Source organism: Eucalyptus grandis, chromosome 11 (genome assembly GCF_016545825.1).
Source record: "Eucalyptus grandis isolate ANBG69807.140 chromosome 11, ASM1654582v1, whole genome shotgun sequence".
In the NCBI taxonomy this organism is placed as follows: domain Eukaryota; kingdom Viridiplantae; phylum Streptophyta; class Magnoliopsida; order Myrtales; family Myrtaceae; genus Eucalyptus; species Eucalyptus grandis.
The window spans coordinates 22,218,975-22,238,255 of NC_052622.1; the positions used below are offsets into that span (position 1 = coordinate 22,218,975).

Here is a 19,281-nt window from a genome sequence, read left to right on the forward strand (position 1 = left end):
CAACAAATGGTGGATCCCGGTTCCAATTTTTCGGAACCGGTTCTTAGCAGGCGGTTCCCGGTTCTAGGTCGGGAACCGCCCGCCCGGACCATGCACACCCCTAATGCTGCCCACGAATAGAGAGAGAGAGCAGGAAAAGTACTTGATTATCATCAATAAACGAGTGGCAGGACCACAAAAGTGAAAGTGCCCTGAAAATCACTCAAGATTTCAAATTCAAACTATTTCACGTCTTAGAGATCAGATATGCACAGCACTATTTACATAAGGACCGAAATCAGTGACATAGTTTGAGTATTATCTGCCACTCTTAACGGAAAAAGGAACAAGCAAAGCCAAAAAGTCTGTAGATAACAGCAAGCACAGCGGTACAAACAATGCTGCTCTCCATGTCTTACATTGAGACTATATAACATTCATGCATTACATATACACCCCATTTACACAAATCAAATGGAAAGAGGCACAAAAAGAAATGAACAAATCACGATCGGGGATACACACGACCAAATCAAAGAATTGTAGCTTGCCTACCATATTTCAAACTACTATCCCCGACCGACAGGAGACAGCAGCTTCTAGAAAGGAGCATTTGAAAAAATAACACTCTTCCAATGGCGGCACAACCCATACCGGTCTACCAACAGCTACAAACTCATCAAGGGGCAAAATGCCAGACAGCAGTCCAGATTGAAGTGCACCAATGAACTCACAACTTTCTGGCAGAGAACACATTCAATATTGTGAACAAGGAACTCTAAAAAATGAACACAGCAGCAGCAGAGGACCAATTTTTACTAAAACAAATCAACTTTCTTCTTGTGCATGTCCTGCTTCCATTTTGGCAACTTGTAAAATGCATCCTTTGTCATCCCTAGGACAGCCTGAAATTCCTCTTCCGACAGATAAGCCTAGCATGTGAAAAAGCACGACATGAATAACCATCCAAAAAATTAATCAGCTAAAAAAAAGACCGAGGCTCACAATGTTTACTGACCTCTCTCCTTTTAAAGTCAATTCCAGTCACTGGATTGTCCGATTTAGCCTTCAGTTGATCATAACTGAACACTGTTACCATATTTTCACTGGTGTTAACATCCTGGAGTGGCTCTTGCTTGGCTTCTGATTGCTCCTCATTATTCTCGGAGACAGTCGTAGATCCCTCTGTCTCATTGTCTTCTGAGGCTTCCACCAGATCATCCACTCGGGAAAGGGGTTTTTCACCTTTTGTGTCCACTGCAGACAGTTAATTTTAACATACTTTTTGCCCACATTTGTTCATGCAGAAAATGGATGCAAAAGAGTGCTAAATACTCGGAACAAAGTGAGTTAAAAAAATTTCCAATAATCAAAGATAGGTTTCAACCTTTAAAAGGTTTGTCAAAGCACTACAAGGCTCGAGTGGTAAAATTAACTAACAAGCATGGAGGAAAAGACAGTTTGTCTCTGTCATGATCACACATTGCAGTTAAATCCTTAGCATAGCAAGTACATGCTAAATAAAAGATCTAATGTGGAGAGACTTCCTGCTGAGTTTAATAAATTTTACCTGGCGGGCTACTTTCTGGAGCAGCTCCACTAGACCGAGTGGGGGAGTTATCTGGTGACTTCTCAGCAGTTAGAACAGAAGAAAGAGCTGCCACAGCCGCTGCTCTTTGTGATCCCTGACCAATTCCTGATGGCCTTTGGGCAGAGAGTTTTGATGGTGAAGAGGAATTAAAAGCAGAGGATAAGGCAGCTAATGCTTCAGCTCGTTGCCTGGGTCCGCTACTGTCTGAGCCATTGGATTTGTCAACACCCTAAGACAAACATACACATTAGAAAAAGCATCATAAATTAAATTTCGATTTCACAATTTGGTTAATTTTAGCCCAAAACTAATAAAAATAAGATCATATTAAAACATCAATAAGCTTGAATAATCTGAATCCATGCATAGAAAATAGATGAAGAAATGATGTTTACTATGGGACAAAATACACTTTCAAATGCCGAATTAAAGGAGAGTGAGAATTTCATCACCTCCAGTGGTGATAAATGATGTAAAGAGGCACCTTCGAATGATCTCCTGGACCTTATGCAATCAAATCTAAAGGGAAACTAAAAATTTTATCTCCTCTAATAGTGAAAAATGAGGTGCAGCGGCACCTTTAAATGATCTTCAGGATCATTTTTTAGAATGTCAAATGGCAACAAAGTGGGAAGGTGGTCACTTCCTTTCTTATGACAGATGAATTTTCAACCAATTGAAATGTCTATCTTTTGTTTTAACGGAGTGCGAGATGACTAAAGAACTGCGACTGCAAGGTAGAGCGGCTTTAGAATAATTTTGGTTTTCTATAAACAGTTGACTCTTTGTGGCACATTGAAAACAAGACAAAATGGAACTTGATGATGGACAGAGAGCAGAGAGCCACTGATCACTCTTTCATTCAAAACTGCAGCTAGGAAGGTACCAACTTCAATTGGAGGCCAAGTTGGCAGTTTAAATCTCCAGCAATGGCACATTCTCTTACTTGACAAGCACTACAGACAAGTATTCCAACTTTAGAGAAGTTACCAATGAGATGGAGTCAGGTTTATGGATGCTTCTATACAAGAAGTGAAGCTAATAATGTTAATAATACGCTCTATTAGAGACATTGTGGATAGACTATTGGCAGTAAAAGAAAAGGTAAGCTTATATAAGAATCAATGACAATCCGGTTGGCCTGGGTCATCAGTCAAGCTTATATTGCTATTTTCTGGATACAACATAAGGAAAAGGTAAGCTTATATAAGAATCAATGACAATCTGAGCACTAAAAGCAACTGGCTAAAACAAAATAAAAAACAAGAAACAAAAGCGAGAGGGTTGAGAGTGCAAAGCTTGAGATCGTGAGAACTTGTTACAGGATGGGCAAAGGCCTTGAGGTTTTTATTACGGCAGGGAGAAGTATGCAGAGCTGCACCCAGCTCAACCATAACATATATATATATATATATATATATGTTTCTTATTTTCTAAAGTCAAGCAAACTAAAACCTAAAACAAATTTGAAGAAATACTTTTCCCCAAAAATATGTTGGACCTTGAACAATTGGAATAAAATGTTTGGTTCAAAGTTTTGGACTCAACAGGTTTTGGAACATCTCCAACTGAAGCCTCACTATGAAAATTTTCTCCTGCTTTCATATATAATTTGAAAAAAATAAGCAACTTCTCAACTGTAGCAACTCTGTCTCAATCTTCTCTAGACTGAATATGCTCAGCATTTAATAGGTGGAATGAACTAAACTGATAGCACTAGATATACTTTCTCAACTGAGCCCATGGAGGTCTCTATTCTCAGTATGAAGACTATTTTCCCTCTCTCAGAGTAGTGAGAATCATTTCTCTAATACATGGTCAAATGATGAAAAGACCACTGTATAACTTAAGGTTAGTAGATCCATGGAGCCTGTTGCATCAATATCTTAGTTGTGGCACGTGGAATTCCCTACATTCACTAATACCGAGATTATCAACAACCACTACTGCTGTTCTTGATTCTTAAAAATGCAAGCAACTTCTGCAAAACTATTGTGGAAGACAAGCCATGGTAGGTCCGTCTCCCAATTTGAAAGTGTATATCTTAAGCAAGGAGTTGACGGCTCTCGAACAGGGAGGCTGAGTTAAATGCAAGTCAACAACTAAAGACTTCATTGAATACTGAAAGTGACCCAACACTCATCTGAGTTACCAGGGTTATATTACTTATGCAGACAGAAGCTTGCACAATTTCAGAGTACAAAGTGCCTACAGCTGTCTTCTGTGTACTGCACTAACACCAGTTGCCGTTTTACTTATAAGAAGTGATCACAATGACATTACAAACCTGAAAAATAAGATGAAATAGATTAAAACAGTGTAGGTGAAAAGACACATACTGAATAGGATGACTTCCCAGAGGACGGATTAAATGCAGAAGATAACGCAGCCAAAGCTGAAGCCCTCTGTGTTGGTCCTCCTTGATTGCCATTGGACCTATCCTGGTTCTGCAACAGCATGGATTGCCATAGAGCAATACCACAGGGCAAAGATAAATCACAAGCTCAGAAAGGTCTTAATTCAATCAAGTAATAATTGAGTCAATTAACAAAGATAATTGACATGGCACTAACCAATTTTGGCGAACATTATGTAAATTAAAAGCATTAGTCACTAACATAGTTTTCCTTTCTATTTATTCAATACATCATTCAATAGGATACTCCTCGGTCAAGTTCTAAGTTCCACAAGAACAGGATGCCTAAGCATATCATCATCATCATCATTATCACCAACGCCAACATAACCACCATCATGATGATGATGATGATGATGGTGGGGGTGGCAAACCCAAATACCTCAGTATTGCAAATTAGTTTCAATAGATCATGAACAGAAAACATATAGAAACACAAGGTGCCTCTCAAAACAATTCTATGAATTTGACCAGCAAAGGTGCAGCTGCTGTTGAGAAAGAAAATGAAAAGAAAGAGATAGATCAGTTGCAATAAGACCAATTTCCAAAGAAGGAAAAACAATTTATACTCTAGTTATTTCCCAATTGGTCTCCACAAGGCAACCCAATCAAGCCATCCATGTGAAGAATATCTATTCGGAATAGAACTTCTACCATGAGACCAGTTCATAGAGACATACAATGATTAGAATGTCCAATTGAAAAGCTTAAACCTTGAGCTAGTAAGTGAAAGGAGACGACGTCAATATAGGCTCATGGAAGACGGGAGATGTACTTTAACGCAAAATATGGCAGATTATATGTCATCAATGCAAAGTTGTGAATCAAAAGGAACACAAGCAATAATTGGAGTTTCCCATATAATAAGACTGACAACTTGTCTATCACATATACCTACAACAACAGGTTAAGCTGCAGCATTGTCAACCAGACAAAGCACTTACCTCCACAGCATGACCTAAGCCAAACAATAATGCCACCTTCTTCTGGAATGAATTTCCCTGGACCTGGTTGAATGAGAGCTATGATAAGCAATGATAAAAGATGGTGACTTATTGCTCTTTAGCATAACTTCATTAAGCTTTTCTTGAATATTCAATAAGACGAAGAACTAAATGTTGAGAATTGTATCATATGCATGTAAAATGCCCTAAACAGAGGACCATTTTAAAGCTTCCAAATATACCGATTGGCAAAATTGGAGTACAATTCCATCACACAGAAGCAGAGTAACAAAATCCATGGACAATCCATAAAAAGGCAGCAGGAAGTTAAAATGGCCTTGCACCTCAAGATAAGCATGAAAAAAGATAGAGAGGAAGGTGGCAGATAACAAAATACACAATCTATGTTCATAAGTTGATGAGAGATCCACTTTTTCACTCCATTATCTTACTGCTGTGCATTTGACTAATCTTAATCACTACAGAAATCCTCCATCACAATTATTTCATGGCTCAAGATAGGATGCAACATTAGTTCTTCACACAAACCTGCTCAACTATTAGTGTCCTAAATAGATTTCTGCACATCTTTCAAGTATATTTCACCTAGGATAACTGGCCATCCAAAACATTTATTCAATTATCACAGAAATGGGGATATACACCAAGGCAGAAAAGGCAGTGCCTGTCACCACAGGACGTACATTGGCTTTTGCAGGATCCCATGAGAAATAAGTGGTGAAGAAGCATGGTTCATTTCCTTCAGTGACTCTGTAAAGTGGAACAGTAGGGGCCAGATTTTCTAGAGATGCCGCCATTTCTATGTATTTCTGCCAACAATTTTTACAGTGAATAAAATAATCATTTAACAAAAGAACCAACATGGAAAAACAAATTTAGGCCATACCTGACCACTTTCAAAAGCATTTTGCTTTTCTTTGGAGTCTACACACTGACCAACCCAAACGAATACCTCTGCTTGTGTATCAAGTACTAAGATATCCTCAGTCAAAAGATCATCTTGTGAGAAGTTATATACCTCCTCGACCTACAACGAGTACTTATTGTCAGATATAGCATGCTAATGTTAAAACATGTCAAGCAATGCTGATATTCGTGGATGCAACTTACCTCAAACTTTCCTGCATCATCCACATGGTAAAAAGAGAAAAGAAATACTGTCAGAACTGATGGCCACAAGAATAACATGGGAGATTCGAAAAGCACCTCCACTCTAGAAGCCATCATATATCAATTGGAGAACAAAATACAAGAAAAAAGTTAGCTTCTGCTGAACTATATATGAAGTTTAACCTTTATTGAATGAAAATGTGAACAAGTGTGGATCTCTGGCAATCTCCAAAGAAACTTTTTTGCTGGTGTAACTTTGTTTTCCTCCCAGTGCAAACCAGAAACTTGAGCTTTCAGTTCCTTCTTTAGCATGTTTTAAAGCTACTCCAGGCTGTAATGACAAGGCACAACACAATTGGTCCCAGTAGTAACCAACTTCAAGTATAGTCTAAGCAGCTCACAATGTTAAGTAGCAAAGACTAAAGGATGCACTTTGAGTAAATTAGGTTCCAAGCTACTACATTTACTGGAAGGATAACGCATATGCACTTGTATGTAAGCTACACTCAGTATATATGATGATGTCATGCCCAGAGAACATATACGACAAGCAGTACTGTTCTAGCAATGGTGATGATGCTGCGACAACTGAACAAACAGCTGTTGTTGAGAGCAGCCTGCACTAAAGTAATCACAAGTACCATTCTTAGTGAACTTCTGCATGAACCTAAAACATGCACAAAGGACAACTAGAGCACTGAGACTAACATGCCTCGATTAGCTTATTGTATACCATGGACCAAGAAAAATCTGAACTGTGCAGTTCAATCAGTGACAATGACGGAAATTTTGCATATTTAACCAAACAATGTGGGTTTATTGTACCCAGCTTTTTCCTTTCAATAATTGTTATCGTGGTCTTAGTGCTTTAATGACAATGATATGCACACATATTGATCCTCCTACTAAATGAGGATGCTCTTCACAGGAAAATGTACCAAAATTGTCAATATACATAATTAAATTCAAATAACCAACATGGTACATCTAATAACAGTTGATAATAAGATGGAAGAATTACTTTTGAATTTTAAAGACCCGATATTAGTTTAGCTATCCGCAGATAATTATGAGAAGCTAGACATCAAAATTATGCTGTCATCATGGATAAATTTGATCTTGGCGTAATTTCAAACAGGTCACATCTCACCTTCAAGAACTCAGCAACTTTTGCAGCCAGCTGTTGCTGCTCAAAGGTGCTCTGGTTTCCATGCCAGTTGAAAACAGAAGCTCCAGATTGCAGAAGGAAACACTTGGCAGAATCCAGTGATGTTGCCACCTGAACAATAAAGAATTAACATGGACTGGCATGATTTAGCAATGACTGACGCAGGCAATGTTTAGTAAGAAATTATAATTGAATCACCATTAGTTAAAATCTATCGGCATATACAGAAGACCTGAGGATGAATAAGAAGTAACATGGTCAGAAAAGAGGCAAAAACTACAGCAATTGCAGATTTATTTTACCTTTAAGCTAACTGGCAAAATGAAAGAGATTTGGTAACAGTCGCACAACACAAGAACTGTTCATGCAATATCATTTAGCTTCACTCTTTGGTTATCAGCCTCCTATTTTGTTACACTGAGAAACTAGCAGTGACCTCCTGTTGACTGGTATTCTTCTTTTCATGCTAAATGGACTTGAAAGGCTGTAGGCACCTAAACGAAAGGCCTCTGCCTGTACCATTGGCTCTAGTGAAGTATGCAAAAGCCATTCTCTAAGCTAACAATTCCTTCGCTCCCCAGTATGGAGTAAATCGGGCTACCCATCATCTGTTCATAGTTTGCTTTTGGTGTATCCCATATATTTTCCTAGAGATTTTCACAATTGCAGTCCAGGAGATTAAGACTTACCAATCAATTTACTCAAAAAGAACAGAGGGTTGGTTCCTTTCCAGAGGGGGGAGTCTCCAAATGATATCTTATTTAAATGGGACTCTTCTCTCATCTGGCCATGTACACCGGGGGAGGGTTATTTAGCATAGGTGCCGCTTTCGCATCATCTCCAATGTGGCTACTGATTATTGAGGATGCACTCGCGAAAAGGTGTCATTAGAGGAAATAACAAAGCCACTGTGTTTGCTTTAAACAGATCTCTGTCGTCGACCATGTGCATAATTCTTTTTTTTTTTTTACATCAAGTTAATTGCTACAATAGATGAACTCTGCATTTTCAACTGAAAGACCAAGATAATTGCATTCCGCACAAGCTTCAGCCTTTTCACAGGTTTAGTAGCTTGAAAAACCTTCCACATATTTTCATAGTTAGCAAAATAAATTTAAACAATTGATATTTGGTAAGTCAATTGGCTCAATCAAACATAATGAATTCAATGGCGTGTCAAATCTCTTTCATTCTGACTTGATTTTTGCCATCACTAGGAGCACCTGATTTGGCATGCTGGATTGCCAGCAATCCATAAAATGGAATGTCCATTCCAAGGTACAGGTTGCCCGTGACTTAGCAATTTCCAAAAATTATCAAGAGTAAACTAATCTCCTATTTTTACCAATAATTTTCCTGAGAATTTCAGTGACCGACTGTATGTGCTGCCTGATGTCGATAGCAAACAGTCTCTTCTTAAGTATGCACAATCAATTAATAGTTGACTTAAAAATCAGCAATGTTCAGAATCTACTCCTTTCTGTGACAAATATGTCCACAGTCCTCATAAGCTATAGAATTTAGCGGTTAATAAGACAAAAGAAGCACCTATACAATGAATCAATAAACAAAAATTGGGGGAAGTAGAATGATAATTAGATTTTCTAAAAAGCAAGAACAAGAGGACCCAGAGCAAATGTTGATACCCCAAACTAGGAGGTGCAATTGGGACATTAATTAAACCATAGATACAATCAGATCTTATGTTGTTCTCACTTTTAAAAGCAACTACAGTGATTGAACTTTGTCACATGCCCAATTGTAGGAAGACAAAGTCCAAATGAAAAGATATAAGAGACACAAGCTCACTGGCATTCTGTGGGACAATAATCCCTTTCAATTGTTTTGGCTCACTAAATTTTTAACATGGGCGTTGCTTGGCATTTTGGCTTTCCACATTTAATAAACTCTAAATAAACTTTTCATCCATATTTGAATTTTTTCTCAACAAGCTATGTCAAAACTTGAAACTCAATCTTGTTTTAGAATCAGACATGTGTAAATGAACTATTCCTACGAGTATCATGCTCTATAAATACAGTTTTCATTAAGAATGTAAGAGTTTTCAACCCTCCACTATCATCAAAAGATATAAATGAAGCACACTTCGTTGCTCAAATGGCTAACTATGCACAACAACTTCAACGACGGGGACAACCATCTAACTAACAATCAGCTCAATGGCTAATGACCAACAATGGATTGAACTATTTCATGGTCAAGATTCAACAATGAATGCTTGGCAACGTTCTTCACGCAAAAATATGGAGACGATCTCTGTTATTCACAATTAAGAAGCATCACAAGTATGAGATCCTCTCATTTGCTAACACACTATTCACTTCTTAAATTCTTGACTTGAACAAAAATAATAAATAATAAATAAACAAACATATGTTCAAGTTTTGTACTGATCAAACTATCAGCATCACAGCTCAAACAAGTTGTGGAACCTATCAAAATGAGGAGATAAGTATTCAGAAAACCTAAAGGGCAAATTAACAACAGAAGAGGAACAACAAACACTCTTGTCTAACCATGAACAATTGCTCCATATTTTTCCAATTGATTCAGGCATGTAGTTCCACAAAAGTTAAAGGCACATGTTCAAAAACAGACTAAATGTCAGATATCAATCTGGTGGCTGAAATTAATAGCAAGCCATCTATACATTAGTAGTCCGCAAAACAAAATGAAACTCAATAGCACATACCGCATCCACTTGGACTGCCTTATTGTTGTGAATGGAAGTCCCAGATATACATATTAGTGCCACCGATTCTTGCGTGTAAGTATCATCCGTTAAACCTTTTTCTGCTATTAGCTTCTTGTAACCTGAGCTCAAACCTCCCTAGGAAAGATTTCAGATAGAAAATGAGCCTCATAATCCAAATTACATATTCCAATCCTGCTGCATTTTGAACCATTGCATCATCTTGAAGAAGCACAGAAGATACCTTGAGGATCACCATAGGCTGAAAAAGCGCAATGAATTGTGCTGGCTCTTTCCCTTGAAAAATACGACCCTATAAGGAAAATCGATTAAAAATATGCGATATGTCATTTCCATTGCCCAACTGGAGAAGACCCAGAAAACCATACCTGAACAGGTCTCCCCTTTAACGAGTTGAAAATTGTGTTAGACAACCGAGCAGCCATCTTTTGTTCTTCCTGAAATGAAGAATAAGTTGTAAGTCTCCTCTTCTATCATAATCTGGTAATCACAGTGCTTTAATGACTGACCTAGTCAATAAACCAGCTAACTGACAGGTTCGTGGTTCAACTAGTTCAATCAATGGAACCCCCGTTCAGATTATGTTAAGTACGGTTACTTCATAAACTGGTAATCACAGTGCTTTAATGACCAACCCAGTCAATAAACCAGCTAACTGACAGGTTCGTGGTTCAACTAGTTCAATCAATGGAACCCCCGTTCAGATTATGTTAAGTATGGTTACTGATATTACCTCGTATAATGAAAATTTTGGCTCAGTGTTTTATTATTTTGTCATAATTGAAAATACCATGTTCAGATCGCAATCTTGCCAGGCTTGTATCTTATTTTTCAATGAATATTGCATCTACACTAATGGCAGTAGTGACTAAACTCTATTTACATGTGTGTGAAGTATAGCATGGACTACTTGGCCCGGTGTCTCATTGCTTTGTTTAGAGCCAAAGCTTCTACCACTCTTTAAGATATATAGTGTGGACAATAATGACAAATGAAGCATTGCGGTGGAATGGTGTTGCATGCATGCTGGTGCCTGAAAGAGCAAGATAAACACACACTGCACGTGTCTCCTCACGCATTTTCCCAGCACGATGGGAGCAGTCCAATGTTTTACGCGGTTCGACTGTGATCAATACCAATCCAATCCATTTTAGACTAGTCCAGTTTCAGAGGGCTGACCAAACCAGACAACAGACTGACCATGGGTCCAACCAAATCAGCCAATCCAGTCCACTTTCCCAAACATTGGCTAATCATAAACAGATAATATCTACTATAGGTCTGGAAGATAAACTACAGGTTTTTGAACTCTTTCGGCCATCCACTTCCTCATTTTCTCCTTTCTCTTCCTCTGAACTCATTTCAATGACAAACTAAGGGCAAGATCCATAGATACATTTTTTTGGCCACAAGGGCATGCCTATAATCAAGAAGGCATATGTGGCAATAGTCAGTGTCCCCTAAGAATTGGTAAAATTATTTTAAAGACATGAGCCCTTTTAAATAAGCAATTTAACTGTCTTCCTATGCTATACAATACCTTGCTTTAACATGAATCCAGATTAGTTAAAATACAAAAAATCCATCCCACAATCATTCAACACATCCTGTACTTAAGAGATATTTACCTCAACGCTATCCTTTCCAATCCAGCAGCTCAGGAAATAATCTTCTTTCCTTTCCCCAGAGTGGTAGGTGTAAAGAATGATGTAGCAATCTCCACTATAAAACTTACCAATATCCTCATTGGACAACGGAGTCTTGGCACTGCCATTAATGCGCCAAACCTACCAATTCAATCAGTACTTTGAGAAATAGAGTCCCAATTATCCTTAAAAGAAGACATATGAGATGGAAATAAAAGCTAGACCTCCAATTTTCCACCTCCTTCCAGTAAAGGTGGGACTTCTTCATTCACAGAAGGACCTTTTGCCATTCCCTTGACACCCATTCCTTGTTGCTTAAGTAAAGCTGAAAAAAAGTACAAACCAATGATCAATAGTGATTATGCTAAGTGAAAAACTCCACCCATTCAGAGTACAAATGAGAACATGAAACATCACCTGCTACTTTTCCTCTCCCTTCCTCAGAAGGAGGAGCTGCAGAACCAGATGGCCATGTGTCAAATTTGGATTTAAATGAGTGAGTCTCATAACCCTGAATAACTCTGGTTATGCGTGTTGATTTTGGTCTGTTCTGGCTACTGATAAAGTCCTGCAGACAAGTTAGGTTTTAGTTATAATTTATCCAGTTAGGACAGACTAAAGACGAACCTCTACACTCTACCTCAGCTGCTTGGATGGCTGTCTTTCTTTCATCCACTTGCGTAACTCGACCAACCCAAACAAAGACCTCAGCACCACAATCCAGTAAGTAACATGTGTTGTTTTCTAACATGCCCTTGGATAATTCACCTTCCACAAGCTTCAGCTGACCATCAACAATGCTACAAAGAAAAGCAACTTGACTGAGCACCCAGAACAGGTAAAGGCCCACTTTCTTGAACAGTGATGTTTACCGCATGAATGGCGGTGATGGTCACCTATGTTTATCTTATAGCTTAATAAATGAAAGAAATTTACCACTAGAGATACGATTGCATAAGCCCCAGAAGTACTATAATTAACAAGAAACGGCAAGTGTGAAGACAATAATGACAGACATAAGCAAATAACCACTAGCATCTGTTCCAGTCATTATAGGGTCATATCTTAGGAGTACCTCTACATATTTAAACATCAAAATTTATATGGGAAAATATGAAAATTAAGAGTCAGGTAGACATGCTTGCCAAAGCAATTCTCTCAGCTTGCAGTCACTACCTGCATTCCAAGAATTCAACATAGTTTCTGTACTATTTATTGCCATGACAACAGCTACACAAACATGATATGGGAAAGCCATATACAAGTCAAGCCCATTTTTAAAAAATTTGACTGATCTTTCAGAATATTCATGTAATTCTCCATGTACACATATTCCTCTTTCATAAATATTAATTGCTCATATTATGAGAAAACAACTAAAATACTTCAAGGCCCAATTAAAAATAAGCATGTCTCAAGCTGCTGGCAAACTTTTGGCAGAGTAATATGTATGTTCCCTTCTAAGGAGTCTTCTAGGAGTTAGGATGCAATAATCTTTGCCCTCTTTTCCCATCTTTAAGTGTCACGTGCACTAATTTCTAGTCATCCAAAAGCAAAGCTCTTCTTTCTGGGTTATTTGATCAGAAAATAACAAAAGCTGCCAAATTTCATATGTACAAGATGCACACTGCAGACCAGAAGCACTGGCAGTCCTCCATTAGTTTGAAATAGTAGAAACCCAACCTCCTAGAAAATAATGGTACCTATAGAGCTTGGCAGGAGTTGCTTCTAGAATCGCATCATCCTCACTTGAAACTTTCTTGCCAATGGGAGCAAAACCACCAAGGAGAACCCAGAACTCGCCTGAGTCTGATTCAGTATCTAACTTCCCATCATCTGGCATGAATGGCCACATATGCACGAATAAGCAGAGATAGCAGCATAAATGATTTAAAAGGAGTAAATGATACAAATTATAAATGTAAAACATTAATGAATGAGGCAAGAGCCTACCAACAATTGCAACATCACACGTTCCCTCATGATACTTCTCTTTCAAGAACTGAATGACTTCCAAAGCCTTGGCCCTTTCCTGGATATTTGAATTTGCACCATTGAACTGATAGATTTTCTGCTGAGTGTCTAGGATAAAAACATCATCATGATTCAATGAAGACCGAGCAAACAGGACCTGCAGGAGTTGAAAAAAAAAAAAAAATTGAGTTACATGCCTAGCAGAAGACTGATATGTCAAGGAACACAAGGATCAAACAATAACACTCAAAGCAGAAATCTCCAGTACCTGCTTCAACCTAACAACTCTTTTTCCACGACAGACATATAAACGCGTCTCAAACTCCTCTTCCTTGGGTTTTTTGAATCCAGATGCTACACCGCCTTCCAACGGTATTATACAAGGTTTGAAGTAGGATAAGAATTTGTCAGATTCATGGCCTTGAAGTTCCCTGTGCTGTACAGCACGTCCTCCAAGGGCCGCATCAAGTTCAACAGTCTTAATTGCTGCTGTTCCAGCTTCATCCTATGAAAAAAAATATGTTGGGGTGAGACCATGCCATGACTTAAGTCATAGGTAAGGCAACTCCAACATCTCAAAGGTAGAACATATCCATCAAAGAATACCTGACTTGTGTCTTTTCCAATCCAAAAGTGTATGTCATACAAATAAGCACCTCCCTTGCCAGGCGTTGTCTACAGGAGTTTAGTTGAATATTAATCAGTGGAGATAAACGTAATAACAAAAACTCATAGAGGACAGATAGCCTTGTATTTCATATGCTTTATATTGATAAAAAAAAAAAGTTCTGTTTTTTATCTGTATACATTGCTCTTTGACACAATCACTATATATGTTTTATATAGTTTATTTAGCATTAAACTCTCAGTAAATAATCATAAACTCCATTGATTTTAATTTGACTATAAATTCGACTGTAATAATTTAAGAGTCAGACAGACTTTCACAATAGTATATTACAAATGTATCAACACTGAATGTCCTACTTATTCCTATAAGATGACAACCAATAACAACTTGATATAACAGCATTTGGTCTTGTGAGGTTGGTAATAGTAGATCCTGCCAGTAGTGTTCCATTCAAGAAAAGGACAATGCAGACATCTAAATTAAGTCCAGCAATAACTCAAAAATTGTGAAATGAACCAAAAGTACAAACAGCATGATCGGCCATGCTCATCATGCTAGAAAATGCAGTTGAAGTAACACCAAAGAGGCTTTAAATTAGAACCAAAATTCTAAAGGGATGATTTGTCACTAGCAGATACTTAGTTATTGCAAAATAAAGAAAAATCGATGATAGTCTGCAATATTTTAATTACATAAATCAACAGAAGTACTCGTCTTGCCGGTTCACCGTCATACAGAGGAGTAAGAACTATTTTCACCTGTAATACAATGTAGGAATCGCCCATGTAGAATTTCCCATGTTCGGACTTGGGCAGTGGAACTGGCTGAAAATCCTCAATCCGCCAAATTTCAGTCCCACTACAAGCTGTTAAGCTCAAACATGCTTAAGATTCAAAATGGCAGCACAGAGACTACCACATTATATAGTACATATATGTAATCTTTCGTCTAGGTATTCATTCACAAACATCCACAAACTAGGAAATTGAATGTTAATTAAGAAATCAAACAATAGGTAATGCAGTAAATCAATAGCAAGTAATTTTAAAAATCCAGGATACATCCTCTGGCCAGCACCCTGAAACGCAGGATCCAAAACCTTTGCAGTGCTAGACATCACCTGATATTTATGTTCTTACTTTCTTCTGGATGGTAGATATCCTTCAAGCGCCGGATTCTGGCGTCTGATAATTCAGCAAGAATTCACTGCAGAAGCAGAAAATGATCTTGTAGAGAATCTGCTAAAAAATGCAATCTAAAAGGAAACAGCAAATTTTATAATCTCTGATTGTCATTTGCTTAGAGGTTGGATTATGATTCTATCACAAGATTAAACCTCCAAGGCTCTTCTTGGTCATTTATGGATTCTCTTTGTTGAATGTAATTATGTGTTAGTAAACTACATCACATTCAACAATTGTGATTTAGATTCCATGCAAATGATGGTCAGGGACCAAAACTGCTCAAAAAGACATTCAAGGAATAAAAACCTCAATTTTTTAAGATCAAGGACCAAACTGCAAAATCAGTCAAACTTAACGGATCCTGGGTGTTCTTATCCCATTTGAGAGCTTCACAAAATCTAGCCAGTCAAGCCTGCATAAGAATATGAGTTACCCACTCTACCTACCTCAAGTAACTGCATCACCCACTAACCATATCAAGTAGATAAGCTAAAGTATAATCAGAACTTTTTTCTTGCATTTTTTCACTTCAAAGGTGTATATACACATACACATGTATATAAGGTTCACTATACCAAACCTATACCTTTGTAGAAATACATCTGTTAATATCATTGAATATCTATATCATAACAAACCTCCTATGAATCAATATCTCAATTTGAACTGCCCACCTACCCCACAACACAAGCAAAAAGAGAAGGCTCCTGCAAAGCGTTTCATAAATGTTGAACAACTGCTTTCCCCAAAACTTAAACTCAAGCTGCTAGTTAAAATGCCAACAATGTCTATAACATAAATGTTAAATCAACCCCCTCGCGCATGAGTTGGACCTTACAAGTAAAACATGGGATGGGGACTTAACTGCTTCAAACAACAATCAGAAGGAAAACATGAGTAATAGACAAAATGGTAACAACAGGAGTATCAAGGATTGGACCCTTGACTTGAAGCTCCGATATCATATTGAAGAACAGTTGCTCCTAAAACGCTGAGCTTAAATTGTCAAGAAACACGCTCAGTTCCTTGTCTTCATCCCATAGAGAAAGACTAACACGAAACATTTGGCGGCTCTTTTTGCCAGCCTCAAGCATAGTTCTCAATGATAAATTAACTATGCTACCAGTGCTTGCGCTTCAATAGGATGCACTAAAGAGTATGTCTTGTCAGCCTTGGACATGAAGGACTCATGTGGTACTTCTCCACCTGCTGCCTTTCTCAAACCTCTCTGGTAATTTTAGCATTTACATTGCTTTTAACTCCAATGACTGCCTTCTAAAATCAATTTTAATGCGAGCTTTAGTAGTTCCATTTTCCAATGTTGATTACCGCTTCAATCAAAGCTATGACAAGTGAACAGCATCGTAGAAGAGTAAAGATGCACTAAAGAAGAAGAGAAATTCATTATAACCAATATGAGTACACAAGAACGTAGAGCATTTCCATACTCCAAACCAGCACACCCAAATTACAAACCCAAAACGCGAGAACAAGCATAAACATGCAAAAATCCTAATAACAACCAATCGCAATAGCCAGTCTATCTAGACATATATTTTGGCAGTTACCTTCTAACAGGATTAGTGTCTGTCTAATCGGATTCTCCAAAGCTACTGCCTATCTCTATCTCCATTAGGAAGATTTTCTTTTTATGGCTTTTGTTCCCCAAATTTCTCAAACTAACTCTTTCACCAAAGTTCACTTATGTGTCACAGGATATCCCAAAAAATGATGACATACTTATGTACATCTATCTTTATAATCTAATTAACCTTGCTTTTCATCTTGATGGCATCAGTCTTCTCAAAACAGGAACTTTAGCATGACCACCTTTATTCTGATTCCCATTATAATTTTCTCTTAGGAATGTTATGCAAGTACTGATCCAAACATGGAGAAATTGAGCACATTATGAGTTCCACAATTCCTCATTCAACGGCCATTAATTCCTGCTTTGAGAATCATGTTCGCTGATGTAAACCTCAATTGATAAATATTTGACCTTCTGAAGAGCATCATCTTGTCACTTGTTAAGAATTATTCGAATATAGAAGCTCTTCTTGAGAGTTTGCGGTTCGTTATTTCATCTAAACAACCATCCTTTCTCCAGATTGGCAATCTTTCCATTTTCTAAATTTGTACTGCCAAACACACATAATCAACTTAAATATGTATCATTTCAGATTTTGGCCCAACCATTCTTTTTCCATCAAAGTCACTACCAAGTCCCTTGCCTCAAAACTGCAACCAGCTCACCACACACATTCCCTCCCAAGACGGTCTCAAGATGTATTAGTATCAATCATCCGAATACATAAAAATCAATCAGCAGTTACTTGTCCACTATTTTCAAAAGCAAGGCGGGCATAACAAAGCCAAGCTCTTCAGTACATCGCCATCGAAAACTAACCCAATAGAATAGAAACAATTCCAGATGCACTCACTGATACCGGTGAATGGCTACAGCCGCGAGCCGAGCAGATAGAAGCTCTCATTCAAGCCGAAACTTTCAAGCAGGAAACTAACGCTAGTGCCGCAAGTAATGACCCCCGATCGAATCAGTCCGATAGGGCGACAAAAAAACAAGACATCACTCCAATCCACGGACACGAACCCGAATCGTTCCGTGATCCTAGCCCACGCAATCCGTCCGAGGACACGGCAACATTGCCCCGGCTGCACATGCACGCGATCCGCGCGAGGATTAGATCGCCACCTCGACCGACCAGACAAAAGCCGAAGACACTTACGACGAGAGAGAGAGAAGGCACGGGGAGAGAGCAATCAGCAACCACGCGACACTAGCGCGAATCGCTGCCACGCGACGGGATCACGAAGGGAAAAGACGACGGATCAACGCGGCGGCGACGATCCAATCCCGTCAACACGTACACACTCCAAACTGATCAGAACGCAGGAAGGCGAGGGAGGGGATTGATCGCAGAAGCAGCCGTACGTACCTGACGGATCTCCCCGGCGGACGGTGGCGATGATGATCACGACGACGACGATGATGAGAGAGAACGAAGAGAGAGAGAGAGAGATGGCAATGGTGGAGAAGGAGGAGAGAGAGAAAGAGAGGAAGGATGGACAGAGGAGATGGGGGAGACTAGCTGGAAAATGAAAAGTGAATTATTGCCGTTGCAGGGCAGGGCGTGTCAACATTTCTCCTTCTTTTTTTTTTCCTCTTTTTTGTTTCTTTTTTTTTTAATGGAATTTTTTTGTAGGAGCGAATTATGAATTTCACATGGTCGAATTTAAAAAGCGAATTAAATAAAAGAAAAATAGGGGGAAATGGATAGAAAAGAAGGGGAGGAATTTGAGGGGAGAGAGAGAGACAGTGCGTGTGCCTGTGAGAGCGCGTGGGGCCCGAGCCAGACACCGAGTCCCCCGTGTTAGGGCAAAGATCCGGTGACGTGGCACCAGCCAGCTGTCGGGTTTTCGCCTTGCCTTCTTTTTTTTTAATATTTTCTTTTGCCTTGCTAAGATTGGCCGTTGTTTAATGGATTTCATTTTCCAGCGTGGCCCAGGAGAAAAGTCTTCGCACGTTTCTTTTCTAGTTTTGTGCTTTTTAAATTTTTTTAATTTGTTTATTTATATACATAATTTTTTTAATTTTACCAAGTGAGTCCTAAACATTTTTTCACATTCTATCAATTGCTAAAAGTTGCTGATGTAAATTTCGATCATCTTATGTGACACGATCAGTATTGACATTCACAACTTTTAATAATATTTTTTTTCTTTTATTTCTTTTCCTCTTTCTCTGACCGATTGACAACCTTGGGCAAGCCTTGCCCGCCCCCTAGCAAGGCTCAACCTCGTTGTTGCTAGGCAAGGTCAATCTTGTCGGCCCTCACCTCTAGCCGTCGTCAAGGCCTAG

At 38.5% G+C, this 19,281-nt stretch overlaps 1 protein-coding gene across 2 annotated transcripts; it reads right to left on the minus strand.

Moving 5' to 3' along the window:
• Positions 1–323: 323 nt before the first annotated feature.
• On the minus strand, positions 324–18,517 carry LOC104425468 (villin-3). Of its 2 annotated transcripts, none has more exons than XM_010038151.3 (24): positions 18,359–18,517; positions 15,276–15,420; positions 14,973–15,072; positions 14,190–14,258; positions 13,852–14,088; positions 13,563–13,740; positions 13,313–13,445; positions 12,250–12,409; positions 12,027–12,177; positions 11,834–11,934; positions 11,592–11,750; positions 10,332–10,400; positions 10,187–10,255; positions 9,943–10,080; positions 7,212–7,340; positions 6,245–6,392; positions 6,062–6,072; positions 5,838–5,978; positions 5,635–5,760; positions 4,931–4,993; positions 3,910–4,017; positions 1,550–1,799; positions 998–1,224; positions 324–911 (listed from the first exon to the last, which is right to left on the minus strand). In XM_010038151.3, the coding sequence occupies exons 2-24, from the start codon at positions 15,329–15,331 to the stop codon at positions 798–800; spliced, it is 2,937 nt and encodes a 978-aa protein (XP_010036453.2). In that variant the 5' UTR covers positions 15,332–15,420; positions 18,359–18,517; the 3' UTR covers positions 324–797. The 2 variants fall into 2 exon arrangements, with proteins under 2 accessions (XP_010036453.2, XP_010036452.2); XM_010038150.3 differs by having other exon boundaries at positions 998–1,236.
• Positions 18,518–19,281: the final 764 nt, after the last annotated feature.